General features: G+C 34.2%; 1 protein-coding gene across 1 annotated transcript; it reads left to right on the top strand.

The window, feature by feature from the left end:
- The first annotated feature begins 395 nt into the window (after nt 1–395).
- LOC138332281 (oxysterol-binding protein 1-like) lies at nt 396–13,246 on the top strand. Its single transcript, XM_069280307.1, has 9 exons — nt 396–625; nt 2,536–2,629; nt 3,535–3,667; nt 4,094–4,273; nt 4,553–4,916; nt 5,611–5,810; nt 6,351–6,520; nt 8,020–8,240; nt 8,776–13,246. Exons 1-9 carry the CDS (start codon nt 523–525, stop codon nt 8,916–8,918), a joined length of 1,608 nt encoding a protein of 535 aa, XP_069136408.1. The 5' UTR covers nt 396–522; the 3' UTR covers nt 8,919–13,246.
- Nucleotides 13,247–15,293: the final 2,047 nt, after the last annotated feature.

The raw sequence follows: 15,293 nt of genomic DNA, 5'->3' as shown, positions 1-15,293 counted from the left end.
TCTGACATTCATTGGCTGAAGGCGTTAATTATAAAAAGAAGATGATAGAATGCCAAAATAATGCTGAATAAGTCAAACAAAATCTCAAATTCAAAGGGGCCAATCATCTTGGCTGCTGACAGAAAAACCTTATTTCTGTGTGCATTTAAATTTTGTGTATTTTGTAGGGTTTTAGATATTACAAAAATTCATTGCTTCAAAATAGATTCAATGACAGGTACAGTAGAATTTGAAAAAAAAAAAAATGAAAAAAAAGAATATGGTAGGCATAGAAATGCAAAACTAAGTCACTACAAATTTATAATGTTTGTTTACAATATTTGAAATAACTAAATAAAGAAATGACAGGATGTAACTAGACTAGTAGTGATATTTTAGAAGATATGATACCAGTGATAACTGGTTATCAAATATCATTTTAATTCTTTGTGTTTTGTCAAGGCTTGTTCTGAGTACCTGGAATCTGCTCAAGGACAGGTAAAACGCCTGCAGAAGATTGTACACTTCGAGCAAGAGCAAAGGATGAAACTGGAGGAGATGGTGGAACAGTTAGCCAAGGATCAAGTTTCTCTGGAAACTCAGGCTAAACGATCAATGATCAAGGTCACTGACAAAAAGGAGACTGGTAAGGGAGATAATAGACCATATAGAATTTTTTATCTGCATCCATGAAAAACCATGGTATCTTATAGGGCTGCAATGATTCATTTCATTAAGATAGATGTATTTTATTTAAAATTATTTTTCATAGATTTTGATTCTTAATTTATTTATACATAGGTATTCTGTTGTTTTATTTTACTTGATTAATGGTACATTCGTACTTTAATAGCTGTTCTGTTGTTTTATTTTACTTGATTAATGGTACATTCGTACTTAACTGTTCTGTTGTTTTATTTTACTTGATTAATGGTACATTCGTACTTTAATAGCTGTTCTGTTGTTTTATATTACTTGATTAATGGTACATTCGTACTTAGCTATTCTGTTGTTTTATTTTACTTGATTAATGGTACATTCGTACTTAACTGTTCTGTTGTTTTATATTACTTGTTTAATGGTACATTCGTACTTTAATAGCTGTTCTGTTGTTTTATTTTACTTGATTAATGGTACATTCGTACTTAACTGTTCTGTTGTTTTATTTTACTTGATTAATGGTACATTCGTACTTAACTGTTCTGTTGTTTTATATTACTTGATTAATGGTACATTCGTACTTTAATAGCTGTTCTGTTGTTTTATTTTACTTGATTAATGGTACATTCATACTTAGCTGTTCTGTTGTTTTATTTTACTTGATTAATGGTACATTTGTACTTAACTGTTCTGTTGTTTTATTTTACTTGATTAATGGTACATTTGTACTTAACTGTTCTGTTGTTTTATTTTACTTGATTAATGGTACATTCGTACTTAACTGTTCTGTTGTTTTATTTTACTTGATTAATGGTACATTCGTACTTAACTGTTCTGTTGTTTTATTTTACTTGATTAATGGTACATTTGTACTTAACTGTTCTGTTGTTTTATTTTACTTGATTAATGGTACATTTGTACTTAACTGTTCTGTTGTTTTATTTTACTTGATTAATGGTACATTCATACTTAACTGTTCTGTTGTTTTATTTTACTTGATTAATGGTACATTCGTACTTTAATAGCTGTTCTGTTGTTTTATTTTACTTGATTAATGGTACATTTGTACTTAACTGTTCTGTTGTTTTATTTTACTTGATTAATGGTACATTTGTACTTAACTGTTCTGTTGTTTTATATTACTTGTTTAATGGTACATTCGTACTTAACTGTTCTGTTGTTTTATTTTACTTGATTAATGGTACATTCGTACTTAACTGTTCTGTTGTTTTATTTTACTTGATTAATGGTACATTTCTACTTAACTGTTCTGTTGTTTTATTTTACTTGATTAATGGTACTTTTTCTGATTAATGGTTACATTTGTACTTAACTGTTCTGTTGTTTTATTTTACTTGATTAATGGTACATTTCATACTTAACTGTTCTGTGTTGTTTTATTTTACTTCATTAATGGTACATTGGTACTTAGATGTTCTGTTGTTTTATTTTACTTCATTAATGGTACATTCGTACTTAACTGTTCTGTTGTTTTATATTACTTGATTAATGTGGTACATTGGTACTTAGATGTTCATTGTTGTTTTTGTTTTATATTACTTGATTAATGGTACATTCGTACTTAACTGTTCTGTTGTTTTATTTTACTTGATTAATGGTACATTTGTACTTAACTGTTCTGTTGTTTTATTTTACTTGATTAATGGTACATTTCTACTTAACTGTTCTGTTGTTTTATTTTACTTGATTAATGGTACATTTGTACTTAACTGTTCTGTTGTTTTATTTTACTTGATTAATGGTACATTTGTACTTAACTGTTCTGTTGTTTTATTTTACTTGATTAATGGTACATTCGTACTTAACTGTTCTGTTGTTTTATTTTACTTGATTAATGGTACATTCATTTCATACTTTGCTGTTCTTTTGTTTTAGTTCCAGGCTCAGACGAGGAAGATTTCTTTGATGCATTAGACTATCAGGCCAATGAGTTTGAAGTAGCTTTACCAAACAAACAACCCTCACACAGGTATGTGTACCCAGTAGATGATGGTGTGAAGATGTTAATTTGCTAAAGTGTGTATGTACGGTGAAGTGAAAATGTTTTCCAATTACCCTAGTGTCGTCCCTAAAAAATGAAAGTGAATTACATTTTATTGGATATTTTATAGCTAACTATAGACAAAGTCTAGCAATAGGTGCAGTCGTGTAGGTGATAAATCAGTAACTATCTGAAGGTTATGATGTATAAAAAAATCCTTGTTAATGTATCAATAGCTGCTGGGGCAGATATGAATTTTATACATGTGTGAACTCATTCATCCCCGAAATTTCATAATGGACCGATCTAGTCATTGATTTAGAAGAGTCTAAGTGTGTCTTTAGGGTTGAATGAGTTAACAGCTGAACCTTGTTTTATCGGAACTTATTTACTAAAAGGAACCTTGGTGCCGATCAACCATTTTCCAGTATAAGAAACACTTAACTTGATTGCTCAACTTGTTTAAATGTTTTCCATGGTTCAATCAAGTTTGAGTTAACGAGGTTCGAATGTATATAGAAATTGTATACTGTAAACCAACTCACTTTCTCTAAAAATTTACCTACACATATTTGCTGGTGAATAGACTTGATGAAATTAATCGCTGCAAAAAAGAGTCAGCAACAAGTACAGTAGAGTGTTCTACCTGTGAACAGAGAGATGAAATGGCTCAACATCAACTTTATTTACTTCACATTGATAGTGAAACAAGATATATAAGCTATCACTTACATTGAATTGCTGTTCAAATGTAGTTTGGTATAAAAAAGCGAAATTGAGTCCCCAAGAAAATAAATTGAATTGCTGCAGCTTTTACATTTTAAACCTCAGTATGTTTGTTGACAGGAGTACTTGTGACCTTTTAACTCTGACCTTTAATCTCTTTTTACCAGAAGGACTATCAGTGATATGAGTGTGGACAGTCAGATCATACCAGATGACCGCAGTAGCGTTAGCAGCGATAACGAAGAGGATACGCAAGAGGCACGAGTATATTCTCACATCAACACCGACGCTGATACAGTGGTAAGTATCTGTCAAGGTGTTTATCACTTCAACGTGCTGGGATTCCTGAAGTTTTGCAGGATTACTTGTAATTTTAGGTTCCTTAAACTCATAGATAATTAACTCATTCACTCCTGAAGACATATTAGGCTCTTCTAAATCAAAGATTAGACCAGTCCTTTATGAAATTTCAGGGGTGAATATGTTAACATAGATAAATATTTTTCTGTTGTTGAATATTGAATGGCTTTAAGTATGCACACATTAGTTATTATTGACCAATCAGTAGCAATGTTACAAATGACAAAGACAATTTTTTATATAATTTGATGGTGACATAAATTTTCAGCAAATAATATTGATTAAAAGCGAAATAAGATGTCTTTTATAATCATTGAGAATAATGTCACATTCAATCTGTAATGTTCAATTTTTTTATCATTACAGAGTCAAGGCAGTACAAAACCAGTGACAAAAAAATGCCCTGAACGTCAGCTGACGTCAGACTCCCTCGGGAGTCGAGGATCTCGTCGCCCTGTCATTCCACTAAAGCCAAATTATAGCCTAAATTTATGGAGTATCATGAAGAACTGCATAGGAAAAGAACTCTCCAAAATACCCATGCCTGTGAGTGATATTGTTTATGATGATTTTAAAACTATTATTGTTCTAGTAATGAACCAGTTAAAATGAGAAAAAAATGTTCAGATGCTCAGATTATTTTCATACAGTATAAATATAATTGAAGCACATGAAAACTTCCTTCAAGGTTGTGAATACCTGCTTTTCTATGTGACCATTTTACGAAAGAACTTTTACATGCCTGAATAGATTCTCCCTCTTGTCTATACTCATTCCTTTCCAAACCTTGCAGACTTTTAATTTTCTTTTTTTAATTGTTAATAGGTAAATTTTAACGAACCCTTATCCATGCTTCAAAGATTGACAGAAGAGTTTGAATACTCCAGTATTCTAGACAAGGCTGGTGCCTGCGAGGATTCCGCTGAACAACTTGTCCATGTGGCGGCTTTTACCATTTCTTCCTTCTCCACAACAATCAACCGTAGCACCAAGCCATTTAATCCGTTGCTAGGGGAGACGTACGAGTGTGACCGTATGGATGACCTGGGCTGGCGTACAGTAGCGGAACAGGTGATGCATCATCCCCCGACGGCTGCTCAGTACACAGAGGGCAAGGAATGGATACTCTGGCAGGAGTTCAGCATGACCAGCAAGTTTAGGGGCAAATACTTACAGATCATCCCACTGGGTAAGGACGTTATAAACAGGAGTTTTGTTAATAACATTATAAACAGGAGTTTTGTTAATGGTATTTCAGAACGATCTCATTGTAGCAGTGGATATTACAGTATAACTTGTCAAAAGCACTTGGTGTGTTTGAATAAAGTTTGCAATGTATATGAAGAAAACTATAACCTGATTGTAAAATGATGGTTACTTATTTCACAGTTTCAGAAACAATTAAATGTGCCTGATCTTTAATTTCAATTACTTAAAATTTGAACACAATCATCTGTGAAAACTTTATTTTTAAGTCATTACCATATTAAAGTATAAAATTGGATTACCTCCCCTTAACCCCAAATGTTATTAAAGTTTAGATCCCATTAGGAAAATGCTATATGTCATTACAACTATTATCAACCATGTAATTATAACTGACAACAAATTTCCTATTGATTTTAAAGTTGTTGTAGGAAGGGGACATGTTCTATACCAAGATTAGTCATTCACTGTATTCAAATTTGTTAGAATTTATTTAATGTCAGGGGTTGCTCACTTCTTGTTTTGGGTTTTGATAAGGAATGTCTGATTATAGGAATTGCCCAGGGGTTGCTCACTTCTTGTTTTGGGTTCTGATAAGGAATGTCTGATTATAGGAATTGCCCAGGGGTTGCTTACCTGTTATTTTGGGTTTTGACATAATATAAATCTGATTTCAGGAATTGCCCACCTGTTGTTTAAGAAGTCTGGCAATCATTACACATGGAGGAAGGTGACCACTACGGTACATAACATCATTGTCGGCAAACTTTGGGTAGACCACCACGGAGAGATGGACATTACCAACCATAGAAACAATGACAAGTGTCATCTCAAATATTCAGCGTACAGCTACTTCTCCAGGGAGAAACCCAGAAAGGTATGTTATGTCACAGCAATTATACAATGGTGGATATGTAGGCCTACATGCCTATTTACTTACAGGGTCTCATCCATGATGGATCTATAACATTTATGTTAAAAAAAAGTCGTAGTTTGCCCTATCAACTAGAAATCTTCCTTTTGTGAATGACACAAGATAATAAAATTTGTTGTAATGATTACGTTATATAAGAATGATAAAATCCCTCGAAGAAAATTAATCATCTAATATGTATTTTACCTAAACCTACGTCATTTGGGGAACAACAAAATCTTTTCAGGAGAATATTGCATATGTTCTCTACTTGAAGCTGCACATAACATTACACCAAATTAAGATGCATATTTATAGATTAATTAACATAATTAACAAGTAATAAGGACACCGTCAAGCAAAGAACTAACACTAGGTGGTGATAACACCACCTAGTGAGTAGAGAATTAGGAGTTGTTCCCCCTGACTATGCACAGTAGTGAAGACTAATCTAAAAAGAGCAGAATGATAATGTTTGATGACATGTTATTGTTTTGTGTGTAGGTAACTGGTGTTGTAACTGATGCCGGAGGTAAAGCCAAGTGGGTGTTGACTGGCACGTGGGATCGTAAGATGGAGGGAGCCCAAGTTCTACACGTAGACGAGTCTAATAAAGGCAAGCCCATGTTTGAAACAGGGGCACCTTTTGTTATCTGGGAACGCCGCCTCCTACCGTAAGTTAATTTGTGTGATAAGTACTGACAATAAGGGGTTATATAAAAAACTATATACAGAGGATTCCGCTTATTTGAATAAGTCATTTTCTAGAAGAAAATATTCAAATAACCGGAGTATTCAAATAGGCGGAGATGGCATTTTGCACCTCCATTTGACCACCCACATTCATATATGTGAGCAGGCAAATAGATATCGCTTCGTTTACTTGATAAATACGTAAATTATTTACACTTAAACGAACAACAAGTAATTATTTTCGAAGTTGTAAATCGATTTTAATTGTTAATGATGGATATCAAATGTAATAACTGAATAGGATTGAATTTGTGTCTGCAATTCTAAAACTAAATAATAAACAAATTTCCTTAAATTTGCCTGATTAAAACTTCAAAATGCCGATCAACTAGCAGTGTTGTTTGGACACGTGTATGAATTCAAAAAAGGTGGCGATTGATGAAGCCATGCGTTCACTGGACCTAAATGTGTTTTGAGAATTCTTCCTGTATTGTTGATCGATACAGCGAATAGCTTGATAACATTTCAGAAATTAATGCATATTCAAGCAGCAATGAAACGACATAGCAAGTATCTTTTGTATCCATAATACTTCATGCGAAACTTGCGTTAGTCATTGCACGCCAACTTTGCATGCTTTTATGTCTTGTTCAACGAGACGCTTGATACGCACACGTCTGGCGTAGTTAACAAGACTCTGGTTGAACGAGACTATTCATGAATGGCGATTGTTGTAAGGAAGCATGGTTTCTCCAACCAATCGCGAACTAAGGTACGTTATGTTAATAAATAAACATATTTGAAAGTGCAAATGCTTTAATTAAATGTTTGAGTCACTGATTATACTAAAGTAATGATCTACCGCTGCTGATGCAAATCGTAACAGCGTCAAATACCTTTGCAGATTCATGCATAAAATATCAAACCATAAGATAACGTTAATAGGTCACCATGATGATTTCTAGTAAAAGCGAAGTATCTTGAAACATTTATCGGCGAATTTCGCTAAAAATATATTGCAAAATTGAAAAATATTCGATTTTTTTTTTAGAATTTCCCAAATATTTTATTCCAATAACTGTAGGTCATGTAAAAGTCTATTCAAATGCACAGAGTTGAAAAACAAAGATTAAGAAGGAAAAAATCGGGACCGCAGAATTTTATGCAAATCACCGAAATATTCAAATAACCGTTATTCGATTATGTGGAGTCCTCTGTAGTTCAGTTAATTTATCTGATGTGGGAGGCCTCAAGTAATCTCTGTCCGTTTGTCCATCTTTCCATCTGACCTTCACATTTGGTTTCAAGTGATTTCCTCAAAAACCAATAGGCTGATAGTTTTGAATTTGCACGTGCACATGGTATTCGTTCAAGATGGTATGTAGATGTGCAATATGGCAGTAATTTTTCCCCTGATCCTTAAAGAGATAATGTAATAATTATTTATTTATCTCCCCTTAATGGCATTATCTTTCCTTAGGTCTGGTTCTGAGAAAATGTACCACTTCACACGTCTGGCTATTGAGTTGAATGAGTTTGAGGAGGGTGTAGCCCCCACGGACTGTCGGCGGAGACCAGACCAGCGACTCATGGAAGATGGCAACTGGGACGAGGCTAATAAATGCAAGTTGAGGCTTGAGGAAAAACAACGAGCAACGCGTAAACGACGTGAGGCAGAGGCAGAGGAAGCTTTAAAGAAAGGTTAGGCAGTACAGAATTATATACTTTATCTTTTGTCTATCATTTCTACATCTTGCCTTCATGTTTATCAATAGTCAACATTTACGTTAAATTCCACTTTTGACATAGATTATCACATCCGATTGAACAGAATATTGGTTGATGCTTACCAGTAGCTCAATTTCACTGATAACTCATAGATCTACCATAGTGCAACAGTAACACATATTCACAGATAAATCATAGATTTCCATAGTATAATCAACTTTGAATTAAGGAGGTTTTGTATGTCAGTGTAATACAACTGACATAGAAACCAGGTATCAGATGTTTGGTTCCTGAAGTATCGATTTTATGTTTTAATCAGAAAATGAGAGTAATTTCTTAACAGAAAGTAGCTAGGATAAGGGAATGGAAATTATTTTATTTTAAATTATAGAAGCTAGGGTAAGGGAATAGAAATTATTTTATTTTAAAGAAGCAAGATTAAGGGAATGGAATTAAAAAAAAAAAAAAAATAAACAGATAATACTTAAATATTGTATTATTTGATCAGGTGAGGAGCCTGAAGTCCATAAGCCAGTGTGGTTTGAGAAACAGAAAGATGAGGCGACCGGTATTATGATCCACACATTCAACAAAAAATACTGGGACTGTAAGGAAAAGCAGGACTGGAGCATGTGTCCAGATATCTACTGAACCCTCGAAACCTCTGACCTTACCCAGAGGTCATCACGTGAGGACAGGATGTTACGCAAGGCTGTATGGGACAAACGGCTAGTTTATGATAGAAAAGCACGGAAGCTAGGAGGCAACGATGGCTGTGATTGTTGGATGGCCGATAGAGTTACTGTTGTGGTGAAAACCTGATAGACTTAATCGGATGACATGGACGATACACTGTGCAATGTTAAATTCCTCCCAACAACAATTTTCATGTTTTAATCCACTCTTGTTTCATCTTGCACAAGTCCCAAATGAAGTCCAGTATGGTATCACATGCCATAGTTTGTTTTATATGCCATATATGGTGTATACATTATTTATATCATGCCATAATTTGTGACCATCCTTGGTACACTGGATCATGTTTGGTGTGGCTGTGATTAAAGTTCAGATAACTATGGAAACGTGGCCCTTATTGGCATGACAAAGTCATCACCATCATTTGTAGTAATATAGATGTACCTTCGACTTGTGAAAGATGTTGAGATTCAATCATGACCAAGGGCTGTGTGTGTTGTACCAATAATTTGTGGAGTTATGATAATGTTTCCATTATTGACAGGATAACATATACCTAAATGTGACGGGAGAAAATGGTGATTTGTTCAGTTTTGTTCCCCAGTGAATAAATTGGTTATGAGAGCAAAGACTGTTTCCCAGAAGTCATATTGTGATATTTGATGAACTTTGACTTGTGATTTTGTTTTGAGAGCTGTACAGGGAAGGCTGTTGGGAATGGTGATGAATGGACTACATTATTAATCCACCATTTGAAGCATATTTATGTTGTTAATGTGTGATGTTTATCGAGTTGGACATATTTTAGTCTAATCATGAGATATGTAATTGGCTAGATTATGACAAGTATGGTGAGTTATAGTAGATAAATGTTGCCGTGTTTAGCTAAGTTTTGGCCACAATGGATAGCTTAAAATTCAGCTGAAGTATTCATTGCCTGATCTTGTCATTCAGTATTACCATTATGTTTGATTTATGATTAGTTCTACTGTTTTATTTCTTATTTTACCTCGGCTTTTGGCTATTTACTGCTAACTTGATGGATTCACCATACATTCACCTGCCAAAAGGTCATGCATTTGTGCAATATCTCTCACCTGGTTAGTTGTCAAACAAGACAACTTCTATTTCTCAGCCCCACCATGACACTGGGAAGGGTGTAGTGCTGCCCATGTACATCCCATCACGTTCCTATTTCAGATGAAGGCTACGATATTTATGTTCTGATTATGTTAAAAAACCAAGCTTATTTGGCTTACAGCATACTTATCAATAAAGGATATATTTGACCAGCATTTAAATTCACATGTTATTTATGTTAGATATTTCAATGGTTTAAAATTAAAGGGGCCATGATCACTTTACATTTATTTAGCTGTGGTGTCCAGATCTAGAGGAACACGATATCATAAATGGCTGCTGAGTATGCTTAAAACAAACTTTGGCCTGCTTTCAAAGACACAGAGGTAAAAATATCAACCAAGAAAAGCAAGAGGTTAAGTGTTATAAATGAAATTGTGCTATTATTTGTTTAAATGGTAAAATCTTGACCAACACTTCGATTGAAAACAGCACTATTTTCAAAAATCTTTGAACAATATTCTTTCATCAATAAAAAGTGAAAACTGTAGCAGTTGAGGTCTTGTTGGACAAGAGCTCTCCTAATTATCACTTGTATAGTCCTATTAAGTTTCAAAACATGTTTTATCGTTGTTATCAAGTCAATTTTAATTTATACTTAGACATTACCTTAATTAGCAAATGCAAGGGTATTTTGGGGACTATATACAAACTATATGGGTTAACATTGCATGCCAGGTAAAAGTGTATGACTTGTTTTTCTGTTACATCATGGATTTAGCTTTATCTATGCAGCTTAAGTTAGAATTGATCTGTTGATTAGTATCTTTGTTTCTGTGAGGAAGTTCCTCTGTCTGCTGGTGTGGCATGTTTTGTGTAAACAACATCAGGGCTGTTTTCGTTTATTTGGAACAACCAGTTTGACTGTTTGTAAAAGTCTTTATTTCAAGTATAAATCCTGACGGACCTGCAGTTTTTGATACAGGGCTTTGTCAAGGCTCATCTGAAAACAATACAAATAACCTAGTCCGTTTTTTTATCAATAAACGAACTACTAGGTCCAACCAGTCAAACAGTATAATCGAAAATGGCCTTGGTATCCCAGCAAGTGCATCTGGTTGTCCTTGACAACTAGAATTTAGGTGTTGCAAACAAAATTAATTAGTTCTGTTTACCTGTCTTAACTACTACCTGTACATCTTGGTTTTAGACAGCAGTGTAATTTATAGAGCAATCAAAATTGTCATAATTATAACACATGTGCTAGAATATGTAAATGTTGTAAGTGGTATTGCAAACAAAGTTGTCTTGTTGAAACCAGCAGTATGCTTGTAAAAAAAATCAAGCTTGATTATAAGTATGTAATTTACTTTATGTATTGAATCTAGCAAACAAAATATGAAAGACTTGAAACTTATCGTTCTCAATTCACAAGGTCAATATTTTACAGTAAATTTCCTATACAGAACATATTCACAGAGGTTAAATTTTGTGGATATCTATAGCTAATTTCTATAATTCTTCGAACTATTGTTCTTAGGTACAAATAATGGATATCTGAATGTGTCGCTGGTGATTAGAATTCACATATTTCAATAACAATGCCATGAAGTTTTGAATGGTATACACTTCTAGTTCATATTTAATGAACTGCTGAATAGTAAAGAATTACTACTGGATCATTTAAGGATATTATAGTCATTATTTGTAACCATGATTCTCTCCCTTTTTCCAAAGATCTCTAGTTGTGATGTCATTTTATGTTTGGAAGCTATTAAATGTAAAATATTAGAGACTAAACTTTTAACTAGGGAGTAACTTTTGGTTAAGGAAAAACCAAATATCTCTTATGAAAAAGTCTTTGCGCATTGACTATTTAATGAAGCATGTAAAGTAATTTAATCAACTACTTTGATTGAATAATGAAAATTTATTTATAATGGTTTGAGGGTAGGTTTGTGGTTGTAAGTTTTAATCATGTGAATGAAGATGTTTACTATCATCAATGTTTGAACAAAAACTATATATATGTTATGTAATAATGATATCGTGATGTTACCATAACAACATATTCAAGCTTGATATGAATATTCATCTGTGAAAAGGTCATGGCCTAATCGTGTTTACATTATTTATTTACTGAATCAGTAATTAGCTATAGGCACCTGTACAGATTCCATCTTAAATAATATATTGAGATTTTATTATATTTTTTTTTAAATTTTAGTTAAGGGTTTGAAGGTTTTATTTACTTTATTTGTAAATAAAGAAACATTATTACATTTTCTGTTCCCTATGGGTTAACAAGGTAATATGTTACGCTCTTGAATACTTCTTTGGAAAACTTGAATTCCCTCTTTGAAATCCCGTTTCCTACTTTGGGAATAAAGTTAGATTTATAAGTCTAACACAAACTGATCATGAATAAAACTGATTACCTCCACAATAGGATGTGTACAGTCAAAGTATTGTTGTGATGGACTCTCCCAATTCTTATTGTTTTTTTCTCTATGCTAGATGTTATATATGAAACTTATTCAGTGGGTATCCTCTGAGGCAGCTCCTAAACGATCAGAAAGTGGTTTACTTAAATTACTGAGGTAGATGGTGAAAAGACTAGTGATAAACGTGTGTGTAGCTCTTTTGTTCTATGTGGAAATTTAAGGACAAAGCCTTATGCAGTAATTTGGTCTCTGCATCCTCTTGTAGTTCTAGTGAACCAAATGCAAAGATTAAAATTGATATGATAATTTTTGTGTGGAATTCAAACTACAAACTTACTAAAATTAATATTAGTCAAATATTTAATCCTTTAAAAAGATATCAGATATACAGGTCCTATGGGCCTCTTGGTAGAATCCTAATTATAATTATGTATAAATTGCTAATTGAAGACAAATGGGTACAAGGGAGCATATGACACTAGCTGTATACATGTTTTACATGTAACTATGTATAAAGGTTGAAGTAGAAAGAGTTCCTCTATCAAAGTTCCTTAATCTCATTTTTTTTCTGTAGAGTCTTTGAAATGTGCACTGTCAGTTGATTGGTTGATTTTTAGGGTCATGACCTTGGTTAATGATATACATGGTGCTTTTTGTGTGTGTGAGAGGGCGATAGAATTTGTATGTTATTGATGTGTAACACCCAAAACTGGCAATAAAACACGGCTGAGGTACCCTCGGTCAAATTCACCTACCATATTGACGATTTGTGTTTTCTATGTAATTACCATTTACTAGCAACTTTATGGGATTTTACTTACAATCGATTAGTCTCACCTGCCGGTGATTATGACATCACAAATTCTACGTCCAAAATGACGTCACATTCACCGAAAAGTGGGAATGTTTCTCGTTACCGTGTCGTATCAAACTTATGTCATCTATGTCAATTCTATTAAAATCAGATCATCTTTGTTGTATCCTGTAAACTGTCTTCCCGTAAAATGATTGTTGTGTAATTAACCCTATTGTTTAAGATAGACTGGTAGATGAAGCACCGACCCACGATCAATAGACTCAGTACCTGGCATCTGGCCCGAGTGAGATTCGTACTGGCTTCCCAGAAGAACCACAATAATGTCTTTGTGGTGACTATTTTCACGCTTTCATTCCTAAAGACTTTTTCACGACGATGTTATTTAGCAATGCTGTACCAGTGTTCTAATGCTTTTTCACAGCGATGTTAATAGCTATGCTGTACCTGTGACTTAAGACTTTTTCACGGCGATGCTAATAGCGATGCTGTATCTGTGTTTAAGACTTTTTTTTCACGCCGAAATGAATAACGATGCTGAACCTGTGCTTAAGACTTTTTCACGTCCGATGTTAATAGCGATGCTGTACCTGTTTAAGACTTTTTCACAGCGATGTTAATAGCGATGCTTTACCTGTGCTAAATACTTTTTCACGGCGATGTTAATAGCGATGCTGTATGTTTAAGACCTTTTACACGCCGATGTTAATAGCGATGCTGTACACTGTTTAAGACTTTTTCACGGCGATGTTAATAGCGATGCTGTACCTGCTTAAGACTTTTTCACGCGATGTTTAATAGCGATGCTGTGTACACTGTTTAAGACTTTTTCAGCGATTTTAATAGCGATGCTGTATTTTGTGTTTTAAGACTTTTTCAAGCCAATGTTAATAGCGATGCTGTACCTGTTTTAAAGACTTTTTTTTCACGTTTAATGCGATGCTGGTACTTTTTTTTCACGCCTCGATGTTAATAGCGATGCTGGTGTACCTGCTTAAGACTTTTTCACGCCGATGTTAATAGCGGTTTACTGTACCTGTTAAGACTTTTTCACGCCGATGTTAATAGCGATTCTGTATCTGTGACTTTTTCCACGGCGATTTTAAATAGACTACCTGTTCACGCCGATGTTAATTAGCGATGCTGTACCTGTGCTTAAGACTTTTTCACGGCGATGTTAATAGCGATGCTGTACCTGTTTAAGACTTTTTCACGCCGATGTTAATAGCGATGCTGTACCTGTTTAAGACTTTTTCACGCCGATGTTAATAGCGATGCTGTACCTGTGCTTAAGACTTTTTCACGCCGATGTTAATAGCGATGCTGTACCTGTTTAAAGCTTTTTTCACAGCGATGTTAATAGCAGATGCTGTACCTGTGCTTAATTAGCGACTGTTTCAACGCGCAGATGTTTTTTCACGCTAGCGATGCTGTAATAGCGATGTTTAAGACCTTATTCACGCCGATGTTTATGTAGCGATGCTGTACTTGTGCTAAGACTTTTTCACGCCTGATGCTTAATAGCGATGCTGTACCTGTTTAAGACTTTTTCACGCGATGTTTAATAGCGATGCTGTATCCTGTGCTTAAAGACTTTTTCACGCCGATGTTAATAGCGATGCTGTACCTGTTTTTTTTCAGACTTTTTATCACGCCGATTGTTAATAGCGATGCTGTATCCTGTGCTTAACGGCGATGACTTTTTCACGGCGATGTTAATAGCGATGCTGTACCTGTGCTTAAGACTTTTTCACGGCGATATTTAATAGCGATGATGTATCTCAGCTACTGTGCTTAAGACTTTGTTCAACGGCCGATAATAGTTATTAGCGATGCTGTATACCATGCTTCTTAGACTTTTTCACGCAATCGATTTTAAAAAGACTTAGCGATGCCTGTATTTGTATTGCTTTAAGACTTTTTCACGCCAATGTTAATAGCGATGCTGTACTGTGCTTAATAGCGACTTTTTCACGCCGATGTTAATAGCGA

This window comes from Argopecten irradians, chromosome 9 (assembly GCF_041381155.1).
Source record: "Argopecten irradians isolate NY chromosome 9, Ai_NY, whole genome shotgun sequence".
NCBI lineage: Eukaryota > Metazoa > Mollusca > Bivalvia > Pectinida > Pectinidae > Argopecten > Argopecten irradians.
This window is presented reverse-complemented; position numbering and strand designations above follow the sequence as displayed.